Source organism: Natator depressus, chromosome 17, assembly GCF_965152275.1.
Source record: "Natator depressus isolate rNatDep1 chromosome 17, rNatDep2.hap1, whole genome shotgun sequence".
NCBI lineage: Eukaryota > Metazoa > Chordata > Testudines > Cheloniidae > Natator > Natator depressus.
In genome coordinates, this window is record NC_134250.1 from 23,530,034 (window position 1) to 23,553,145 (window position 23,112).

General features: G+C 48.0%; 1 protein-coding gene across 4 annotated transcripts in view; it reads right to left on the reverse strand.

Moving 5' to 3' along the window:
- Window positions 1–7,140: 7,140 nt before the first annotated feature.
- The window catches only part of MTMR4 (myotubularin related protein 4), a 137,499-nt gene continuing 121,527 nt past the window's right edge, over window positions 7,141–23,112 (reverse strand). For all 4 annotated transcript variants that reach the window (XM_074974817.1, XM_074974819.1, XM_074974818.1 and 1 more), the window contains 11 exons: window positions 20,038–20,234; window positions 19,580–19,708; window positions 19,070–19,181; window positions 18,417–18,612; window positions 16,771–16,956; window positions 13,554–13,724; window positions 13,243–13,397; window positions 10,998–12,240; window positions 10,372–10,482; window positions 9,881–9,969; window positions 7,141–9,444 (listed from right to left, as the gene is read on the reverse strand). In XM_074974817.1, the coding sequence (XP_074830918.1) occupies window positions 9,267–9,444; window positions 9,881–9,969; window positions 10,372–10,482; window positions 10,998–12,240; window positions 13,243–13,397; window positions 13,554–13,724; window positions 16,771–16,956; window positions 18,417–18,612; window positions 19,070–19,181; window positions 19,580–19,708; window positions 20,038–20,234 (2,767 nt within the window). In that variant the 3' untranslated portion in view covers window positions 7,141–9,266. The remainder of the gene's footprint in view (window positions 9,445–9,880; window positions 9,970–10,371; window positions 10,483–10,997; window positions 12,241–13,242; window positions 13,398–13,553; window positions 13,725–16,770; window positions 16,957–18,416; window positions 18,613–19,069; window positions 19,182–19,579; window positions 19,709–20,037; window positions 20,235–23,112) is intronic.

A 23,112-nucleotide genomic window follows, 5' to 3' on the forward strand; every position in this document is an offset into this window, starting at 1 on the left:
AGCTAAATAGATTGTGCTTCTTTAGTCTCTCACATAACACAGATTTTCCAGACTTCAAATCCTTTTCATAGAATCATAGAATATCAGGGTTGGAAGGGACCTCAGGAGGTCAACTAGTCCAACCCCCTGCTCAAAGCAGGACCAATCCCCAGCTAAATCATCCCAGCCAGGGCTTTGTCAAGCCTGACCTTAAAAACCTCTGGGGAAGGGGATTCCACCACCTCCCTAGGTAACCCATTCCAGTGCTTCACCACCCTCCTAGTGAAATAGTGTTTCCTAATATCCAGCCTAAACCTCCCCCACTGCAACTTGAGACCATTACTCCTTTTTCTGTCATCTGCTACCACTGAGAACAGTCAAGATCCATCCTCTTTGGAACCCCCTTTCAGGTAGTTGAAAGCAGCTATCAAATCCCCCCTCATTCTTCTCTTCTGCAGACTAAACAATCCCAGTTCCCTGAGCCTCTCATCATAAGTCATGTGTTCCAGTCCCCTATCAATTTTGTTGACTTTGCTGGACGTTTTACAATTTTTAAAAAATCCTTCTTGTAGTGTGGGGCCCAAAACTGGACACAGTACTCCAGATGAGGCCTCACCAATGTCGAATAGAGGGGAACGATCACGTCCCTCGATCTGCTGGCAATGCCCCTACTTATACATCCCAAAATGCCACTGGCCTTGGCAACAAGGGCACACTGCTGACTCATATCCAGCTTCTCGTCCACTGTAACCCCTTTTAGCTCAGTTCTTGCCACAGTATCTATAGGATTGGCAGAATTTAATTTTTTTGTTGAAATTTCAATATAGATTTTATTTTTTTAATTTTTAACAATTTTAATTTGTACAGTTGTGGGAAATGAAGGGCAGGTAAGGTTGGGGTTAGGACAGCCCTGAGAGCTGGGCTCCCTGCGTGGCCATGGGGTCCAAGACACCTGGACACAAGGTGCAGAGGAGGCTGTGGTCCTGCTCTCGCAGAGTAGACACCCCCAGTCAATGCTGCAAGGAAGAGGATGAGCCCTTGGCCGTGGGAGAAGCCACCCCACAGCTAAGCAGTTTCTGCTCAGGGATACCCCGCTGCACTGTGGCTGGTGAGCGAGTGAGCTAGGCCTTGACAGCAGGGCTGCAGAGGGCTCTTCGCATGGACACAGGGCCAGTGACACTACATCCTGACAGACACAAGGTGAGGGCAAGTGTGCAGTGCTGGGAGGGCACAACAGAGACGCCTGGCCAGAATGAGGATAAGCCCCTGGCTGTGGAGGCCACCCGCCTATTAAATGGCTCCAGCCCTCCATGGCCGGGGCTCATCACTGCAGGTGGGTGTGTGTGTGTGTGTGTGTGCGCGTGTCCGTCCATCTGTACCACCAGGACTGCACCCTGCCCTGCACCTTCCACCTGCAGGCATTCAGTGTCACCGGCCTTGTGGCAGTGCCAGACAGCCCTCTGCAGCTCCACTGTCACTCCCCTGACAGCAGGGCTGTAGACAGCTCTCCGCAGGGCTGGTGATACCCAAGCCCTGCACATGCAAGGTGTGCAGGATTTTTTGGGGAGCGTGGGGGTGGGGGGGTTTCAGTGTGTCAGCTGAAATTGACATTTATGACACCTGCAATTTAAATCATATCCTGTCAAGCCTAAGGTCCAGTAATGCTGTATAAAGAGATAATACCACCTCTCAGCTCCCATTTACATATTCAAGGATTTAATTTTCTCTGCCAGCCATATCACACCATCACCCTTAAGGTCCTTTCACAGTCTCTACTTTCCAAAATGCAGTCCCCTCGCATATGATTCCATTCTTAATTCCTAGATGCACGACTCTATTTAGCTGCATTAAAATGCGTATTCTTTAAGGGAGCCCAGTATACCAAACAATCCAGACTGTGCTTTGTAACAGCCCTAGCCTTAAAAGGTGTTTACCACTCCAGCAATGTTTGTGTCTGCTGCAAACTTTACCAATAATGATTTTTTTCTTCCCTATCATTGATAAAGATATTGCATAGCATTTGGCCAAGAACAGGTCACTAGAAAGACCCCAACTGAGTAATGATTCCCCATGTACAAAGCTTATGCTCAAATAAATTCGTTAGTCTCTAAGGTGCTACAAGTCCTCCTTTTCTTTTTGCATGTACAATTGTTTTTGAGATCAGCTAGCTAGTTTTTAATCCATTTCATATATGCTACACTGATTTTGTGTAATGCTAATTTTTAGTCAGAATATCGTGCAGTACTAAGTCAAATGCCTTAAACATCTAAATGCATTATGTCGACACTGTTACCTTTGTCAATCAAATTTGCAATCTCAAAAAAAAAATCAAGCTTGTTTGGCAAGATCTGTTTCTCATAAAAGCATGTCGATTGGCATTATTTATGCTGCCATCCTTTAATTCTTTACTGATTGTATCCCATTTCAGCCTTTCCATGATTTTGCCTGGGATCAGTGTCTGGCTTCCTGTCCTATAGTTAGGTTTCAGAGTAACAGCCGTGTTAGTCTGTATTCGCAAAAAGAAAAGGAGTACTTGTGGCACCTTAGAGACTAACCAATTTATTTGAGCATAAGCTTTTGTGAGCTAGAGCTCACTTCATCGGATGCATGCTGTGGAAAATACAGAAGATGTTTTTATACACACAGACCATGAAAAAATGGGTGTTTATCACTACAAAAGATTTTCTCTCCCCCCACCCCACTCTCCTGCTGGTAATAGCTTATCTAAAGTGATCACTCTCCTTACAATGTGTATGATAATCAAGGTGGGCCATTGAGAAAACCTGGATTTGTGCTGGAAAGGGGGGGTGGGGAGAAAATCTGGATTTGTGCTGGTAATAGCTTATCTAAAGTGATCACTCTCCTTACAATGTGTATGATAATCAAGGTGGGCCATTGAGAAAACCTGGATTTGTGCTGGAAAGGGGGGGTGGGGAGAAAATCTGGATTTGTGCTGGAAATGGCCCACCTTGATTATCATACACATTGTAAGGAGAGTGATCACTTTAGATAAGCTATTACCAGCAGGAGAGTGGGGGGGGGGGAGAAAACCATTTTTTCGTGGTCTGTGTGTATAAAAACATCTTCTGCAGTTTCCACAGTATGCATCCGATGAAGTGAGCTGTAGCTCACGAAAGCTTATGCTCAAATAAATTGGTTAGTCTCTAAGGTGCCACAAGTACTCCTTTTCTTTTTGTCCTATAGTTAGTTACCCAGGTCATCCTATCAGTACTAACTGAGCTTTTTTCCAGATCTCTGGAGATTCCCCAATTTCCAAGATTTGTTAAATATCAACATCATTCGTAGAGAGGGCTCATCAGCCAAGTTTTTTTAAAACTCTTGGGAGTGTGCTATCTAGCCCTACACTTCTAAAATGCAGAACAGCCTCCCTAGTTATTATTGGAATAGAAAGGATTTCATTATCGCTATGAATATATCAACCAGTCTCTTTCCTAATATGTTAGTTAACAGGTTTTCTAACACAATGCATTTTTCTATTGTAGATAAAGCCAAACATGAGAAAAAACAAAAGAACTGCTCAGTTAAGATCTTTCTCTATAATGCCAAAAAGAATATGAGTGTGATAAGAAAAAACAAACCACAAGCTTACGAAAACCAGGAAATGCACAGGCAAGGTGCTGCTTCACAGACCTTAACTCTACCCTTTTAGGGATGGCAAGAAGAATTGGAAACATCACAGTATCTTACTCCCCTAACATTTCTCTGGCCCTATCTCTAGTCGGACTCCTATTCATGAAGTCCGACAGCCTTTGGACCTCAATGTGACCTGTGTAACAGCACTGACGGATTACACTGGCAATCATGCTGCCTCTCCTTATTTCCAACCTCACTATCACAACACTGCATTAGGGAATTTCCTGCAATTTAAGTAAATATTCCCCACTCGCAAAAGAACGATAAGGGGTACTGCCATCACCGTGGGGGTCGGGTTAAGGATGGGTGGTTATAGTGTGTGAGAAGAAGAACTCTAACTGCACTTCTTAGTTTTCATAAGTTTGTGGTGTATTTTTTTTCTTGTAACTAACATTCTTTTGGGGATTTGTAAAGAGACCTTAACTGAGTGTTTCCTGGTTTTTTAATGCTGCGCGTTTGACGTCTCACATTCAGGAAGGGCCAAAATGTGCTACCGCATTACTGGCTTAAAACAGACACCACTATTGGACCTGATCCTGCTGAGAGGTGCTTCAACTCCCTCATGCTGCACTTTGCAGGGTTAGACACTGCCTGGGTTTCAGAAGCATTTGATCTCTAAGAAACTCTGCCAGTGTAAATGGAACTGTAACTGCTCAATGATTGCTACTGTAGAGCAAGCATCTCCATGATGCTGAACTAGACTAGGATAACACTACATTAGTGTTGATTTCCTGGGACCCTTCTAAGGAGGAATTGTGTCTTGAGGCTATCCCAGGGTATGATTACACTGCAGTTAAAAACATAGGGGTGGCCTGTGCCAGCTGTCTCAGGCACGGTTTAATTACATTTGAGCTCAGGCTACAACCTGGGCTCTAGGATCTGTGGTGGGAAGGGCCTGGGCTTGAAGGTCTATACCGCAATTAAAACAGCCCCTTGGCCCAAGCCAGAGTTAGCCGTGGGTGTCTAATTACAGTGTAGAAGTAACCTCCCTGGGTACAATGGTAAAAAAAAACAAACAAAACACAAACCATCTGTAGGTGGGTTTCTTCAGCACAGACACACTGCAGATCTTTCCCATTACAGACTCAGTGAGCGAGCATGAGGGTGGCTCTCCTGCTAGTGCTCTCCTCATTCAGAGGGGACAAAATGAAGATACCCACTAGTTAGTAAAATTCCATGGCCCTGTTCATGAGAGGAAGGGACTTCTGTGTTCTGGCTAAATTCCAAGTCCCTAGTTACATTCTGTATCCCTCAATTCCTCCTGCATTTTCAATAGGATACAGACATTTTCACTTCCAGTCCTAACTTCTTGTATAACGCTGCAGTGCACATTTAAATGAATTCTGTGGAACTGCAGGAAGAACTAAGGTAGGCACAATGCGATTTGTGAGTTGGAGTTTAGCTGTGTTTTGCTCAGAGGGGACCACAGCAATTCCAGTGTGTTCTCTTTGTGTGCAGGGGGTCAGACGATGATCATAGTGATCCCTCACTTTATAATCTGTTACATTTATATGAAGTGCTCTGAGCTACTGCAAAAAGAAAAGGAGTATTTGTGGCACCTTAGAGACTAACTAGCTCATGAAAGATTATGCTCAAATAAATTGGTTAGTCTCTAAGGTGCCACAAGTCCTCCTTTTCTTTTTGCAAATACAGACTAACACGGCTGCTACTCTGAAACCTGAGATACTGTGGACGCTGTGGGAATACAAAGAGCTCACTACGAGCACTCCTGAGAAGATTTCTGATACTAGAGGGCTCTCTCATCTAGCAAAGTCATAACAAGATCCAGTGGCTGGAATCTGAAGCTAGACAAATTCAAACTGGCAATCAGGTGCAAATTGGTAATAAGAAGGGTCAGGGTACAGTTTACCTGGGACAGAGTGGATCCTCAAAGACCCCATGAATCTTGACATTGAGGCTAGGCTGAAGGGCCAAATCCATTTGCTGTGGATGTGGATCTTAACTACAGTTTCTGCTAAGAACTTTTTATACCGGCCTGGGGTCCACAGCTTGTCCTGGGCCATGGGGGCTGGCTAACAGAGAACAATACATGTCTAAGAGAAAGCTGCGGTAAACAGTGTTTCAAGTCAGTAGAGTCAGCATAACTCCGAATGTAATTGGGCATCCTTATTGTGAGTTACAGACACATGAAGCGCGGAGAAAGGCCTCACGGTTACTCCCTAATGCAGGGAGGAGACAGTGGTACAATACCCCTCAGATCCCAGACAGGCCTCTCCCCGAACTCTAATATGATTGACATGAGTTATGACACCCTCCCCTCACAGATGTATGCAAATCCTAGCCCACAGAAATGCAAGGGTAAACTTATAAACAATTGTTAAAATGTTAAATACTAATTACTGCTCTTCTGCTTTAAATCTCCAGGAATGTATCTGTTGGTCAACTGGGAAAGCTGCTACCTCATCCCCCTGGATCCCAAAATTAGGATTTAACCTATACACTTTAATAGACATAGTTTGGGGGTAATTACCTCTGTGTCAGCAATATATTAATTTGGTCCATGGGCAGAACCATTATGTAATCTTTTAGGCCACTGGCTTATTGTGCTTATCTTGTCTTGCTGCTAGAACCTATCCAGGGGCTTGGGAAAGAATCCCCGTCGCTTCTCTCCACCCAGTGAGCACCAAATCTATTGTAATTAATTGTTCTGCAGTGTCTCTGAGCCTAATAAGCAAAGTGACACTCCGCCAGTGCTGTGCGTAATAAACTCCTGTGCTTGACTCTACACGGTGTGGATTACTGTTCCTTCGCAACCAGAAGTAAAGGGTTTGATGCAGGAATTGCTGGGTGACATTCTCTCACTTGTGTTATACAGGAGGTCAGACTAGATTATCAAAACAATCCCTTCTTGCCTTAACAACTGTGACTCTGCCATAGAGGAGCACTGCTGACTCCCAGGTGTTTGAGGGAAGTGCACTGGGTTGCCACCTTGCTCACTCAGTGACTCACGAGTCACAGGCAAGTGGAGCACTGAATGCAGTTCTTTCTGATCTGCCCAATACACTGGGTATCAGGCTAAGGGAAGATCCAGGTACTGATCTGGCTATGTGGGAGCCAGTGGAACCACCCCTGCCTGGGGGAGGTGGGGAGAGATAAGCTAATGGGACTCGCTTCCAGGCAGAAGTGTAGCGAGCATGCTGGTCAGGAGCAGGTGAACTCTCCATACTAGCACTGGGACGGAAGGGAATCTCCTCACCCAGCCATTAAGGGGATACACAGGAGAGAGCGCCTATGCACTCCTGGGGGCAGAAAGACAGGATCTTAGTGGGTCTGACAGGAGAGAGGCAGTGTGGCTTGGTGGAAGTGCAAGAGCATGGCTTTAGTTTGACTTTTTGCCCTACCGCAGCTGGCTCGGGAGATTTTTATCTAAAATGAAAAAACAGCAGAATCCAGACTAAAGAACGGGGCCAAACACAGCGGCACTAATATAGAGATTTTATTTCAAATGTATTGAGTCTTACAGCACATTGTTCGTCACAACGCTACTGAACTGACTTGGAGGTTTTGGCCAGCATATTGACACCCGCAAGAGCTGAAAGCAGTTTAGATTAACCATGTCTGAATCCAAATGTCCAGGAACATGGGCCCTGACTCTCTGCTGCCTTATTGCTTGCAGTCACTTCCACTTGTGGAAAGTGAGGCCAAATCGGAATTGTACCCTCACCAGGGGATCAGTGCCTTACACCCACTCTCCTCCATGGGGAAATAATGCAAGGTACAAGGCAGGGGAGAATCAGAAGTATGACATCTCTGTCTCTCCCCCTTGTTGTTTGCTCCCAGTATGGAACAGCAAAACAGTCTGAGCAGATACCGTCTCTTAAGATGATGCTAGCTTTGTTTTCACTATTGGAAACCAGGGAGGCTGAAATGTAAAAGTGCAGGAAATGAATTTGTTTTTTTTACTCCTTCCACTGAAATTTGAAAACCACTGGGTTTTGCAAATAGAACTGGGAGGTCAGAATATGGTTTGAATAGCCTAGTGTTTGTCTGGTTATTTACTAGATAGGGAGGACTCATATCCCCCCACCCTCCCAATGTGGAGTCTTAAGTAGGGTATCTGTGGTCTATTTATTTATTTGGAGAAAAAAAAATTTACCCAGCTATAAAAAATGCCCATGGTTCCACACTCTTTCCTTTGCACCCACCAGCTCTCCAGATTTCTCAGGAACCAAGTATCAAACACGGCTCACAAGGATCCAAGAAAAGAGCAGCAGCTTAATCTTGTAACTCACGTCTTCCTAAGCTTGTACCCTAGTGAGCGCTCCTTAAAATGAGCTGGGATGCTTGGTGTGTAGCATATGGAAGCAACAGAGAGGCAATAACTACAGATTTCAAAATGGGTGACTCTAGAAGTTATGGCTTCTGTACAGCAGACAGGAAAGGAAGTCAAGTCCAAGAGGAACTTTTAAGTGGTGTTGGAATGAACCAGAGACTGTTTCTGTCATGTAGTAGGGGCAGATGCTGGACGTCATGCCCATCACTGTATCTTCTGGTTAAGTGCCACATTAGAGTGAAAAAAACAGACTGTAGAGTCTCTGTTGGCCGGCTTTCTCCCTACCCCCAATTTGGTATCTCTGCTTCATTCTCCCTTCTTCGGGTTACATTAAGTGCACAGAAATATATATAGCAGCATTTGGACTGAAACCTTCACGCACAGCAGACAGCACGTTCCAGGAGGTCAAACGACACCCTGCGGCCGACCCTCAAGGTGCCCAGTTCTCAGGATAAAGAGCAACAGGAAAAGGAGGAGATGGAGGCAGCGAAGGGGAGGAGCAGCAGCACAGGAACACGAGTTACGTTTCCATCCCAGGGCAGAATCAGGGCCATTCCTGTGCTAGCACCGGGCTGTGACACTGCGAGAAACTAGAAGTAGACAGGCAGAGCAAGAAGAGAACAAACCATTCTCCCCTCTCCCCACACAGTACTGCAGGCGGATAGTCTAGTCTAGTACATTCACCACTCTCTGCAGGACCTGGACATTGGCAGAGATCTGCTTGGCCTCGCAGAGAAGCCCCATCTTGTCTTCAGAGAGAAGGAATTCCTTTTCCGCATCCAAGAGAAGGCTAACCCAGGGATTGCTAATAAGGTCAGACCCCTCATCCACAAAGCCAGCCTGCATATCAAACTCCATGGAAAGAGAAGCAGTGGAACCTCTAGGCTGAGCCTTTCTGAAGGGACACAGAGGACAGAGGTACCATTCAGAATCCACCCTCTTCATTCTTGTACAATGCAAACTGCCTTTCGAAGGGTGGAAAGAAGAGCTTGATTCTAAACATACCTTTCTATTGCTTTGTGGGTACTTGTACAGGCAGTCTCTGTGAAAGCATCACTTTCCAATCCATAGGAGAAAGAGATTGTAGTCTCCTATTTAGCCCTAGGTCGTCAGACCAGCATATAAGTACACTGGTACCAAGATGGGCCCACTGTATTGTCTTATCTCAATTCCTCTGCTTCAGACGGATATGGGATCAAGGAAGATTGCTGAAGACACTGCATTTGAGTTTGGTGTTCGAATGCTGCACCAAAGACCTTCACAATTCCAGTGCAGGCAGAGCTGTCCTTCAAATCTGTGAGCAAAAAGGCTTGGCATGGACAGCGTCCCTGTCTGGCATTCAGCTGGAAGCTGTGGCGATGGGTTTCTTCAGGTGTTGGCTCATGAGCTCCCTAGCACGAGACACCTGGATGTGATCGTAACATGAGTTGCAGACAAGGACTGGGTCGTAGAGCTGCTGATCAGGAATGGGCAGCTTCAGATGGCAGCAGCCAGCACAGAACACATTCCCACAATTCCTGTTAAGGGGTAATAAAAACAGAGAGCAGTGACACAGTGACAACTCCATAAAGGAGGCGGCCTTGTCTAGGCTGGGGGAGTCTAGGGCCAAACACAACCAGCGTGTTCTTGAAGGCGTTCAGTCCTGTCTGCACTGATGTTCAACTACGTGGGAGTTGAGATGTTAGCTGACATGTTTTTAAACATCATCTGCATTTCTAACGTTGACACGGCCAGAGGGAGGGTCAGAGACCCCAGAACAACAGCAATAAAAAAGACAGAGGGTCAGGGACTCCAGAGGGAGTGTGTGCAAGGGTGGCTGGATAGAGAAAGGGAGGATCAGTGATCCTGTGCTGGGGGGCCTAAGGAGACAGAAAAGGAAGAACAGAGACTTGGTTGGTTGGGGAGGAGATGGAAAAGAACAATGGAGATATGCAAGAGGTGGCTGAGTTTTACCTGCAGTGGTGCCTCCGCTTGGCTATCCAGAATTCACAATCACAGTTAAAGCAGTGTGAGGCCATATGGTCTGGAACCCAACGTGTGACCTGGGGAAAATAACAGTCTTCATTAGCACCTCACCCCAGGAGCCTGTAACAGACTTGCTAAACAATATCATTGAGACTGGAGCGTGGGTTACAGTGTGATACTGGGCCATAAAACACTGAACCATGTGGTTGGTCTGCAAAGCAAGGCATGGAGGCACAGCCTAGTGAGCCCGCACCTCACCTAGCACCAAAGGACATGGAACTGCTCCCAGGAAAGCCTGCAACCCATCCTGAGACAGCCTACCTCGCAAAGAAAGCACAGAGCCAATCCTACCATATGTCACCACCTTGCACAACAGGAACGGCTGCTCTGAGCCTAGATCCCATCCTGCCTTGTAGCATCTATCACCTTCAGACAGACAAAGCCCACCTTGCTACATATGTAGCTGTACACGGATGTACCTCAGTCTCCTTCTTATCAACAGGCTCCCAGCTTGCTTCAGACAGGCAGTCCTCACTGTGATCAGAGTAGAAGTCCTCAGTGTCACTGCTGTCCGATTCCTTTAGACAAGTCTGCAGAGAGAAAGCCAAAGTCACAAAGGTCATCAGCTCCTTCCAGCACAGTCTCAAAGCGTAGTATCCCCTCCCACCCCACTCAGAATGGCTCCTGAAGGAGCAAGTGGCACTGTCGCTCCCCAGCTCAGGAAGCAAAGGGCAGGGAAATAAAGGAAGATTGGATGAAGGAATCTTTGGGTACTAGGAGAGTGAAGGCCAGGAGGAGGCGGTGTCTAGATGAGAGAAGGAACTCTGTTGCCTCCTGGGAAGCACAGGCTAGGAGAACCTAGAACCCCTGGGTGGGGGAGAGGAGCAGGGGAGGGGAGGAATGAATCATTATCCTAATGAGCATCATTATCCTAATGAGCATTACCCCTGCACCAACAGGAAGTGAGGGATAAGAGAACATGTGAGCCTGGCATCACATGCTCCCCCTGGAGTCAGGGGAGAGCAGGGACATGAAGGGCAGGATGTCACGGTTCATGGTTGGGTCAGACACTGTGGGAGATGGCACTTTATAGGCCACTACTTACAAAGTCATCTTCATAGTCCACCTGTGGCTCAGCTGGGGGGGTGTAGCAGTGACGTGTATCCAGCCTTAGCTGGAGCTCTCGCACCTGCCTGCGCAGCTGCTCAACTTCCTGCTTGTAGCTGGCTTCGATCTGCCGCAGCCTGTGCTGAATCACATCCGTGGGGAAGGGGAGCCCGTCATCATCCAGGTAGAGAGGAGGCAGAGGGGAAGGGCAGCTTGGTGGCACATGCTTGCAGCCAGACACCTGCTTCAGGTGGCAGGGTAGCCATGGCTGGCTAGGCTTCCCTTCAGGGCCTGCACAATGTGCACTGGGATGGCCAGCGCATACTGGTTGTTTCACACCTTCTCTTGGAGGCCACTGGCTACTGAGGTAGAGCCCTGGCACCCACAACTGTTTGCTGCTCAACCTCTTCTTACAGCACCCATAGGAAAGTAGCCGCCTGGTTACTGCCTCCCCACCGGGAAGCGACGTCACCATCCCCTGGAAACTGTCCCAGTTGGAACCCAGGAGGGAGAACTCGCTGGTCTGGCTCTGGAAAACGGGCCTTTGCCACAGCTCCGGTGGCACCATCCCCACCTGGACCATTTCCTCACAGTGCCCGCTCCTGCTGCTCCCACTTTTGCCAGTGTCTTTATGTTGATGAGGGATGCCTGGTATGGGGCCTGGGTTGTTCTGAGGAGAGACACTTGGTGCAGGGGTGTCCTGGCTGGGAATGCCCACTGCAGGATTTAGGGTGTCTTGCTTGGGGGGTTTCACAAGATTCCAGTTTCCATCAGATTCCAGGCTAGTTGCTTTTGGAGGATTATAGGGACATGTTTCAAGCTGCTCCACAGTTCTGACACAAGTCCTGCAGACGTTCTCCTGTCCAGGATGGTTTGGAGCGGGGCCAATACCATCTACACCCTCCAGATTCACCCTGTGACCCATTTCTGTCTCTGGAAAGATGATGCTTGCTGGTGGAGGCACCCAGCCACTACTCAGCTTGTAGTGCGCTTGGTGATCAGTGTGGCTGCTGACGTTGTGGCTGGTTTGCAGGGGGTGAGTTTTCTCCTGCTCCACTGGCACCACGCTGCCTTCCTCAGGGTGCAGCTCGGTGCCCTCTGTGCTGGCATGTCTGGGCTCCAAGCCCATCCTGACCTCCTGACAGTGGCTGTTCAGATTGGGATCACTAGAAGTACGGGTCAGTGGGCTGCTGGAGTCACCGGCGGAAAGCAAGTCATCCATAGATCTTGTCTTTGGTAACCTGGAACCAAGAAACACAGCCTGAATCTCTGGAGAAGGAACTTTTACTACAAAAATCCCAGTACCTGCTGCTCTGTGCCACAGGGGCCCTTGCGGGAGGGGAAGGGAACTGCCCAGCACATAGGGCTAGGTCTCTGAATAGCGGTAGGATGCTTCAAGGTGCGACAAGAGAGCATAGTTAATAGGGTTGCATCATTACATCACCTTGGAATTTAGACTTACAGCCAACAAGTTAAAAGGGGTACTGATTCTGGGTTCCTCGCCAGCCATTTCTTGGTTTACTCACTTCACAGCTGGGACATCACCTCAGAGGCCTAACCAGCCAACAAGAACCTCCACTAATCTCTAGATTCCTCATCAGGCTGGGCTGGGGGTGGAGGTAGGGGTGGGGTCTACGTAGCACCAGGCAGCCGGAGGAGCTTCCCTTTGGATCCCCCAAGGTGTTACTCTCCACTGACCAGGAGGAGATGGAAGTGCCCAGGGCACTGTGGTGAACTCCCTGTGTGTGAAGGTGAAGGCAGTATCAGCGTTAGGCTGAGAATGCACAAGTCAGCTAGTTGGGAGAGGCATGGGCAAGAGTCACACAAACTTCATCTTTCACACACTGCTTCCTAGGGCGAGAAATAGACACTCCCAGTGCAGCCGGCACCACATCTGGGCACTGGTCTCCCTCCCCCTAGGCCTCACTTCTATTGCTCCCTAGGACACGTTGCTGCTCGCACCACTAGAAGGTGGCCTCAGGGCAGCTCCATGAAATCTCCCCATATGGTGCTCCTAGTATGGCGGGGAGCTGTGTACTCTCTCTTCCAGCTGTCCCAAGGCTACCCTCTAGAGAGGGTGACAGGCATGTTCAGGACACTTCAGCCCTGTCTTTTCAGGCCAATGGTGCTGGTGCATCTCATGGCAGATGTGCGTGTGTAATGTCAGCTAGAGGGGAGAGAGCAAGTGAGCAGGAAAGAAACCCAGGGAAAGGGAACCCAAATTGGTACTCCTTTCTCCCTACCTATCCAGAGATCTGCCACTGAACTCCTGGCTTTGGGATCCTGGGGGCAGGTAGCGGTCCATACCCTCCTCCCCTAGAGGACAGGGGGATGATGCTGGAAGGTACACTGCTGTCCAAAGATGTAGCGCTCGCACGTGGCACACTGGGTGCAGCACCTGCAGGAGGAATTATACTGAGGGACAGGACAAAAGGGAAACCCCTCCCCATCCAAGGCAAACCAGCCTCCCTTCCCGCCAACCCAATTACCCTTCCCAGAGAGTTTTGGCTGCTAGCCACAAGCCCATACAGCTGGGTTGTGGGCTGCCACTCACCTGCTCGGTGCCAGGCATGTAGAGGAGATTGTGGAAGTTCTTGTTGCCAGCTCTTAGGAGGGACCACACTGAGCAGGTGCGTTTGTAAATGTTGTGCATCTCTCGCTCATATGGATTGTTGCCCAGGAAGGTCCCATACAGGCAGGAGTATGTGTGCTGCACCAGCTTCACCTGCACCGCCAACAGAAAAGAGCAATTGCCAGGGCCCTTGGAAAGCAACTCTCCCTCACACCCACGTAACACAAATCCCACCCCACCTAAAACAGCTCACCCCAAAGCACACACTCCAGCCCCCTGCCACAGCTCTCCTTCCATTCTGTGGGAGAGTTTTACCCAAGGATCCCTTGATGTCAACTGGCAGAGGCTACAGGGGATGCATAGGGTTTTACAGGAATCCCCAGGTTGGATATTTGCATAATAGTTCATCAAAGAGGGGCATATGAGATCTCTACTGAGAGCCAGCAACCTACTGGTTGTTATAACCATTGCAAAATGTATGTGTGGATAATATTTAAAGGAGTTATGTACTATATTAAAAATCATGTTTTTAAGGTCTTGGAGTTAAGGCAGGTCATCAGGAGGTGCCATACCTCGGAAATGTTCCTTCAGGCAGGAAATAACTGACACTTATCTCCCTGTCTGGCCATTTGTGCATTGCATGCCTCGCAATATATGCCTATTTGCATACTGAGCCAAGTGCACACTGAGAGATTGCAAAATCTACAAGAGAGGAAATCTTCAGGAATAAACAAACAGCCGGAGGTGTCCAGTTTATTAATACAAACACAGAATTGATGTGGGATATCTTGGAGAGCTAAGAAACACATTGAAGTCTTCACCAAAGAGGCAAACTGACAGCGTGCATGTCTCATGAAAGGAGGGTCATAACCAGCCTGGCTGTTAAGCTGCAAGGATTTTGGTTGAGCAACATTCTGCAAGACATGACGGTATCTTCTTAATTAAGTCTAGGTTCTAGAATGTATGTTATGATTTTATTTTATATGAAACCATTTGTTTCCAATACTTGTACTTGCTACTACTTGAATCTCTGGGCTTTGTTAAATAAACTTATACTTGATTTCACTATAAACATATCTAAGTGCTGTATGTTAAGCAGAGTGGTGATCAGAGGTGGAACTGGTAAACTGGGGTACACTGTTTCTTTCAAAGCAGCAAATCTGGAAATACTGAGAGTGTCCAGTGGACCAGGGCCTGGACACTCCCAGGAGACATTTGGAGGGCTTGAGAGTTGGAAAGCAACAATTGCTGACCTGTAGAATGACAGTGGGGGCTATGTAGGCGTAGAGAGCAGTGCTTGTGTTGCCCACAGCGGCAGAGTTGGAAGCTAACCCACAGCAGGCACAGACAAGGCTTCCTCACAGAAAAGGCAGGTAGTAGTGAGGTGCCTCGCAGCTCTGGGTACCCCCGGAAGTGTCAAAGAGAGCGTTGAGATGGGGGTTGGAGATGGCTACTGATCCTGCCATATAACAGGAGGTCAACCTTTTAAAACCCTGACCTATGTCATGTGACTGGCCAGAAAACAACAACATTTAGTTTTTTCCTAGTATTCCCTGTGCCTCAGACCCTTATTATCTGGTGTCAGAAATAAATTAAGTCTTTGGCATAAATGGAACAAATGAAGCCACCTGAATCCCTCAGTCTGGAAGGGAATCTGGCAGAGAATTGGAGGAGGCAGCTGCAGTGCTTCCAAGTTCTCTTGGAAACAAGTGGGATTACAGAGAAACTGGGGAGTAGGAGATCCTTCTCTCTGCTCCACGTGGCAGGCACAGAGGCCCTGGAGATCTACAGTACATCCCAGTGGGAACATGAGGAGGACTGCAAACTGCTAGACAAAATCATTCAGCAGTGTTAAGTATACTGTGATTCAGGTCAGAATGTCACTGGGAAAAGGCACATTCTTCACAAGAAACTAGCACTTTCAGACCTATGTAATTCAGTCTCATCAATTTGAACAATTAACAGATGGACTAACTAGAGACCACTTTATGAAGTAACTGATGACAAGGTTAAAGTAAGGATATTGCAAGAAGCAGACTTGACTTTGCATGGGACAGCAGACATTTGCAGGGCTAGTTAAAGCTGTGCTGCCCAAATGAAAGTGTTAACAAGCTGTGAAGAACTGAAATGAATCTACTTAAAAAGAAGCATCAGTACAAGTGTCAATCAAGTACAGAGACCAGATTTGTTTTTAACATGGTGGAAACTGAACACAACCGAAGGGTGTCCAAGCATAAGGGGGACAATGTCGTGCAATCAAATCAACCATTTTTCAAAAGTATGTCACTTTTAGCACAAAATACAAACAAAAAAGCAAACTACATGCATTAATTCATAGCTAGAGGACAAAATGTCAAGAGAGCACTTTGTTGGGTCTTTTATTAAGTTTGCCGCTATTCTTCAACACGATGTGGGACACTGGAAATCAATGAACAAAACATTACTTTTAAAACTGATGTTGGGAATTGTGTGCAACTTATTCACAGAAAATACATACAGAGTAACCATCCATTACAATAAAAAAAATGAAGCTCTTTTCATATAGAAGGCAGAAAATGAGCCCACACAAAACTGAACTATTCTATTCTATTCTGTCTATAGCACAGATACCAACCAAAGTTTGAAATAGGAAGGTGTGTATGTATTTGGGTCGAAGAGAAGTCTGCAAATACAGATGATCAAATATGTAACAGGATGGAAAACATTTAAAAATATGATGAGGTGTTTAACAGTCTGGAATGCATTAGAGGGTTAAAATTCCCAGTGACAGAGATCTAAGTGTGTGAATAAGAGCACAGGCACCATGTAAAGTTCCTTTAGCATTGGGAAATAAGTAAAAACTGAACTAGATTGGACAGTGCATGTAAGCAAATAGCGACATCAACTGACAGCATTAACACTGCAGTTACCATAATCAAACTAAATAGGAAAGAATTTGTACTGATACAAAAGCTTTGAATGAGGCCAAATATGAGTGCTCCCCACTCCAGCCTCACTGGCTGAATTATATGCATCTTCACTCGCCTTCTCCCTCAGCCACATCATTAGAAAACCCAATCCATAATAAAACATCTTTTACTTTTACCCAAGTCCACTTTGCTTTTCCTCAAATACAACTGCTCTGAAACGCTCAGCTGTCCTTCTGCCCTAGCTCATGTTTAGCAAGAAATAAAGACGCATTTGCTTGCGCAGCTCTTACCAGGAAAGCTTCGTTAAATTCAAACAGGCAGGGGAACTGCTTGAGCAGCTGGTGAACAGAATCTAGCCACTGAAGAAACACAGGACACTGCTCATTCTGATCTTCCACATTCTCATGGTGCCCACAGCGATCACCAAATTTGTGACCAAAATCCAGCCAGTCTGATTCAATTAGCACCTGAAACCCCTGTTAAAAAAAGAAGAATGTTAACTGCAGCGCCAGGTACCCAAGCAGGGCAAGGCAGCTCCAGTGAGCTTCTTGGAGGGCTAGAGAGAAGCTTGCACTTGTGCTAGGGTTAGAAGCAACGCATAATGAAAGCTGGTGTTACTCTGGCTTCATGCAAGGACAAGGCCTTTTCCATAGCACTGAACTGAGACTTTCAGAACCTATAATTCAAATATGAATCAGTGGCTACTACATCCACATAACAAATCCCTTTGGGTGCCATGCAGAGACTACAGTGGGAAAGCTGTAAGCCCTGAACACAAGTGGTCATTCCTGAGGCAGAGGCTCATGAGAGCCTGATGCATCACAATTCAGTGGCATACAGATCCCTGAAGAATATGCGGGAAAACCCCTCCCCAGCACAGCAGTGCTTGAAAATGTTGTGAGACAGATATGGCAATTTCCTACAATATCACTGGGAGACCTTCCGGAATTAAATTAAAATATCTTTGGGATCCACTGCCTTAAATGAGTGGTCTATGTATTATTATGGACCAGCAACTTCTCAGGAGGAGAAGGAAGGTGGGGAGATGTGACAGATGTGAGACCTGGGGGTTCAAAGGACTTTGTTTAACAATGTGCCAGACAAGAATGGACTTTTGGAACAAAAAGTGGTGAGTGGTTTTCCTGGGAAATATCTAGCAGGGACTGAATGCAAATTCCCCACCTCTGATTATGCAAAAACCCAGCCTTTTGAAGCTATGCCCCGAAGAGTGAGCCATTGTCTGCTGATCAATTGTTATAAGAGGCCAAGATCAAAGGTCCAAGCTATATAAAGGAAAGACTGAACTATTCATGGTGGGTCTGAATCTGAGACAGATAAGAACTGGTAACCATGATGAAAATCCAGTTGTGGGTTTTGAAGGACTGCAACCTACCAGAGCCCAGGTTGGAGTTGGGGTGACCTCTGGTAAGTTTTTTGGCATGCATGTAGTTTCTCTTATTGTTTTACATATATTTTTTCCTGTAATGCTTTCACTAAGAATAAATATGCTTACTTATAAAGAGCTGCATAGTAACTTATAACTGCAACCCATTACATTGGTCATAGACTCTAGAAAAAAAGCGAAGTGCAGAAGCTGTCCTTTTAGAAGGCATGGCTTTCTAGAGATATCACAGCTTATGCAGGGAACTGAGCAACCTGGACAATCTCAGTCAGGAGGGAGACAGACCAAAGTCTCTGCCCAAGAGAGGTGACTGCTGAGGAGCCGGGTCCCTAGCGTGAGTCTCCTTGAAGGATCACAGAGGGGGAATATATACAGGGTACAGTTACCCTGCATTGTGACATTTTGCAAAGCAGCTTTACTGTGAAATACAATTCCACTCCACATTCTTTTTTCTACTTCTGTCTGAGGCTCATCCAGGCACAAGCAACTTCTTAACAGAAGCTGAACTAACAGAGCAGCACTACTGTATGGTACCTCCATGGTCCTGTAATAGGGGTCCAGAAGAATCTTTGCCAGCGCTACAATCTGCGGGGTTCTGTCCCAGCCATCCGAGCAGTGAACCAGCACTGGGCGCCCCTCTCGGTCAACTGCATTTGAGACCAGAACTGCTGTCTTCAACATGACTGAGAGGTGCTGCAGCCACTTGGTGCTCTCCAGGGCTGAAAGCCAGCTAGAGTGCACGTAAAAGGAAAGAAAATGGCTTGTTAGATCTCTGCTAGATGACACGTCTATCCCAAGACTCTTTGGAGCCCTCAGTAAATGCTGCTGCCTTTCCCCCACCAGCTCCCACAGAGGGGAACCAGCCAACTCAGGAAGAAGAACAGAATCCAGCCCCCAAATCCTACTTTTCCTGGACACAGAAGCCACAAGGTCTCTTCTGAAGCCCACAGGAGAGTGGTGTGTTCACGGTATCCCCAAGTACAGGGAAACAATGTCCCAATAGTAAATACTGATCACAGGAAACACAATGCTCAAGCTCTGTAAACACGCCCAGGAGAAAACCTCTCTGATTCCTGAGCTGGCAACCTGGCTCAGGGGATTGGGTGGGAATGAGGAGATGAGAATTTCCAGAGGGTGAGGAAGACAAAAAGGCAGGGAGAGTGGCATTAGAGCAAGCTGGCACTTACTTGCTGGGATCTGGCATCTGGCTGCAGACAGCACGCAGGTACTGGAAGCTGTTCCTGATGGAGTGGATATTGGCCATGCCCATGAACACTACCTCGCAGTTGGGGTAATACTCTAAACACAACAGACAGAAAAGGTTGGATGGGATCTGCTGCAATCAGAGCATCTCACTGTAGGTGCTCTGATCCAGCCCACAGAACAGAAGCTGCTGCCCCTCACTCCCAAACTGCACTCCTGATCCCTGGGAGCTATATGTGCAGCAGGTGGGCAGCCTGTCCTAGCAAAGTGAAGCAGGCAGCCTCGCAGTAATCAAGGAGCTGGCCCTCAACATTAGCAAGAAGAAGGGGCAGCACGAATCTTGCCACTGCTCCCCAGAGAGACCTGTGTACTGGAAACACTACACAAAGACAGCCCCAGTCCAAACTGTGTGTTCAAGGGGTCCAACAAGAAAGAGTCCAAGCAGGGAGATGCCATGAGACCGGCTATTAAGCAGCCTGTGTGCAGTTTTATACCTTCACATTCACAGCCCCCTCCCTTTGCCCTGTTGGCTACAGCCGCAGTGTAGGATCTGGCATCCAGGATCAGCAGCTTCTGAGGAGATCCTGCATTCTCCACACTCGAACATGCCGTCAGCGAGGAATCTGCAGACACAGGACAGACTGAACTTCCCCACATCCAGAAAACTCCTCCCATCTGGGCCTTGGCCTTTCACAGGTGGTGCTAGGCCAGTGCAGCCAGACACTGACAAAACACATGTTTAAAGCCCTGCCCAGCATAGTGCAGTCAGGGCCTGAAAGGGCCTAAACAGCTAATCTGGGTGTCATTTAAATCTCACCCCACAACACCAACTTCCCCAGCCACCAGGAAACAGCTGCCAAGCATTTGAGTGCATCCCTGGGGTGGACCCAGCTCTGGAGAGCCTTACCCAGACCAATTTGGGAAGCAAGCAGAAGGGAGAGACCCATCTTACCAAAGTCTGTGTCGCAGGCCTCAGTGCCTTCGCTGGTGCTGTTGTGGGGAGTTCCACCGGCTGTCTTTGCTCCAGGGTTCAAGGCACAGGCCTTGGCGATGGAGGTGACAAGATACTCGTCATCAGCGTTGCGCCAGCCCCACCAGCTGATTTCCGGCTGGCTGCAGCGTGCGATTGCAGCTCCGTTGGGCTGGTGTCTGAGGAAGAGGAGAGTTTCACTTGCGATCCCATTGCAGACACACCACACAGCGTGCCAGCAAAAGACGAGGTTCCCCTCCTCAGAGGCAAGCATCCTGCTTTGAGGACCCAGCGTTGTTCAAAGCAGATTCATTGTGAGGGGCCAATGTCTCAACTCACGCATTATGTGCACCGAGATCATGCCTACAAAAGGAAGTATGATGGCCCTGACTTCCTCAACTCCGACCTCTGACGACAAAGAGGAGCACAGCTTCCATGAAGCACACAGCAAATAGCTAATAGGTATAATGGGGTGCGAACTTGGCAGCCAGATGGCCTAAGGCCCTGGAGTTCACTCAAAGGCCTTGTCTACACTACCAAGTTTTGTCGCCAAAACTGCCATTTTTCGACCCAAACAGTGAGTGCGTACACACTGCGAGGCGACTTCTGTTGGGCAGAATGCCTGGTTTTGGCGACAAAATACACTCACCCACACGAGAGATTGATGTCTTTTTTCCCCTCTACATTTGTTAAAGTGCAAGTGTAGACACCATGCTTAATGTCATCGCTTTAATTGGCCTCCAATTGTCCCACAATGCCCACCCTGACTGCTCTGGTCAGTGGTTTGCACTCCACTGCTCTGCAGTCAGGTAAACAACCATCCGCCCCTCCCCGTTAGAAGCCCTGGGAATTTTTGAAATTCCATTTCCTGTTTGCTCAGTGTGGAGAGGTCTCATCGCATCTTCCCAGGTGACCATGGTGGGTTATTGCAGCAAATGCTCTCCTGCCTTGACCTCTGCAGAGCTGTTGGATCTGCTCAGTATATGGGGAGAGGAGGCTGTGCAGTCCCAGATGTGCTTGAGCATAGGAACTGGGATACCTACGGACACATTTCTCGAGGCTTGTGCGAAAAGGACTGTGATTGGCACATGGTGCAGTGCAGAGCGAAGATAAAGGAGCTGAGGCAGGGTACCATAAGGCGACGGCAAACGGTCGCTCTAGTGCTTCATCTAAGACCTGCTGGTTCTGTAAGGAGCTGGATGCTATCTTTGGTGCGACCCATTGCCAAGAGCTCCATGGATACTTTGGAGGGAATGGAGGCGGCGGAAAGAGGACTTAACTCAGAGGTGGAGTTAGATGAGGATGTGCAGCTCCCAGCGGGGTCGCTCGATGGGGCAGGCAGCCAGGAACTGTTCTCCGCTCCTGAGGTGTCTAGCCAGTCTCAGCAGTTGCTCTCCGGAGAGCAAGAAGCAGGAGGTGAGACTCTTGGTAAGTGGCTAGGGCTTGTGTGGTGCAGAAGTGGGTTCAGGGCATAGAAACGTGGGAGGCTGGCTGTGTGTTGTCTGTGAGCTGGACGTTTCCCTGTGTAGCTAATCAGCACAGTGGAACAGGGTGTTGATGCACATCAAAATATGCAAAACTGCAGCTGCCTCCCACTCTAAGGCCTTGTCTACACTACCAAGTTTTGTCACCAAAAACTGCCTTTTGTCGACCAAACAGTGAAAGCGTACACACTGCGACGTGACTTTTGTCAGGAAAAATGCCCAGTTTTGGTGACTAAATACATCCACCCCAATGAGAGACTGACAACTTTTTCCTCGACAAACTGCCAGTGTAGACACTACACTTCATTTCATCGCTTTAATTGGCCTCCAGGAGGTGTCCCACAATGCCCATCCTGACCGCTCTGGTCAGCAGTTTGAACTCCACTGCCCTGCAGCCAGGGGAAAAAGCCATCTTCCCCTCCCCCTTAGAAGCCCCGGGAATTTTTGAAATTCCATTTCCTGCTGGTTCCACATGGAGAGGTCTCTTTGCATCTTCCAGGTGACCATGGTGGGTCATCGCAGCAAACGCTCTCCCACTTGGACCACTGCGGAGCTGTTGCATCTGATCAGTATATGGGGAGAGGAGGCTGTGCAGTCTCAGCCGCGCTTGAGCCATAGGAATTGGGATACCTACGGACACATTTCTCGAGGCTTGTGCGAAAAGGGCTATGATCGGGACACACTGCAGTGCAGAGAGAAGATAGAGGAGCCAAGGCAGGGGTACCATAAGGCGAGGGAGGCAAACAGTCGCTCAAGTGCTTCACCTAACTCCTGCCGGTTCTATAAGGAGCTGGATGCTATCCGCGGTGGCGACCCCACCTCCTCTGCCAAGAACCCCGTGGACACTTCGGAGGGAACGACGGTGGCAGAAAGAGGACCTAACCCAGAGGACGAACTTATTGATGAAGAGATGGAGTTAGATGAGGATGTGCAGCTCCCAGCGGGGTCGCTCGATGGGGCAGATAGCCAGGAACTGTTCTCCACTCCAGAGGTGTCTAGCCAATCTCAGCAGTCGCTCTCTGGGGAGCAAGAAGCAGGAGGTGAGACTCATGGTAAGTGGCTGTGGTTTGTGTGGTGCAGAGGTGGGTTCAGGGCATAGAAACATGGGAGGCTGGCTTTGTGTCGTCTGTGAGCTGGACATTTCCCTGTGTAGCTAATCAGTACAGTGGAACAGGGTGTTGATGCACATCAAGATCGCACGGGAATCCTCCAAATTCGGGAATTTCCCGGAGGTACTCGACAATCCTCTGCCGAAGGTTCCATGGCAGAGCAGCTCTGTTCCTTCCCCCATTGTAGGAAACTTTCCCGTGCCATTACGCAATCACTTGTGCAGGGACCAAAGTGGCACATCAGCGAGCAGCACAGGGAGCAGGGTGGAAGCCACAAGCATGGGGTAGATGTACCCTCATTCCCCTCCTTACCTTTAGCAGTGAGATGTCTACTAGATTTACCCACGCCTATGGAAAAGTGAGAGAGAATTTTAGAGTTTGTTCTCTAGAATGCTGCACCACGACCCTTGCAAAGAGTGTATGCTCTTTTCTCCATGTGGAGCTCCCCCACTCCACCAGCCAAC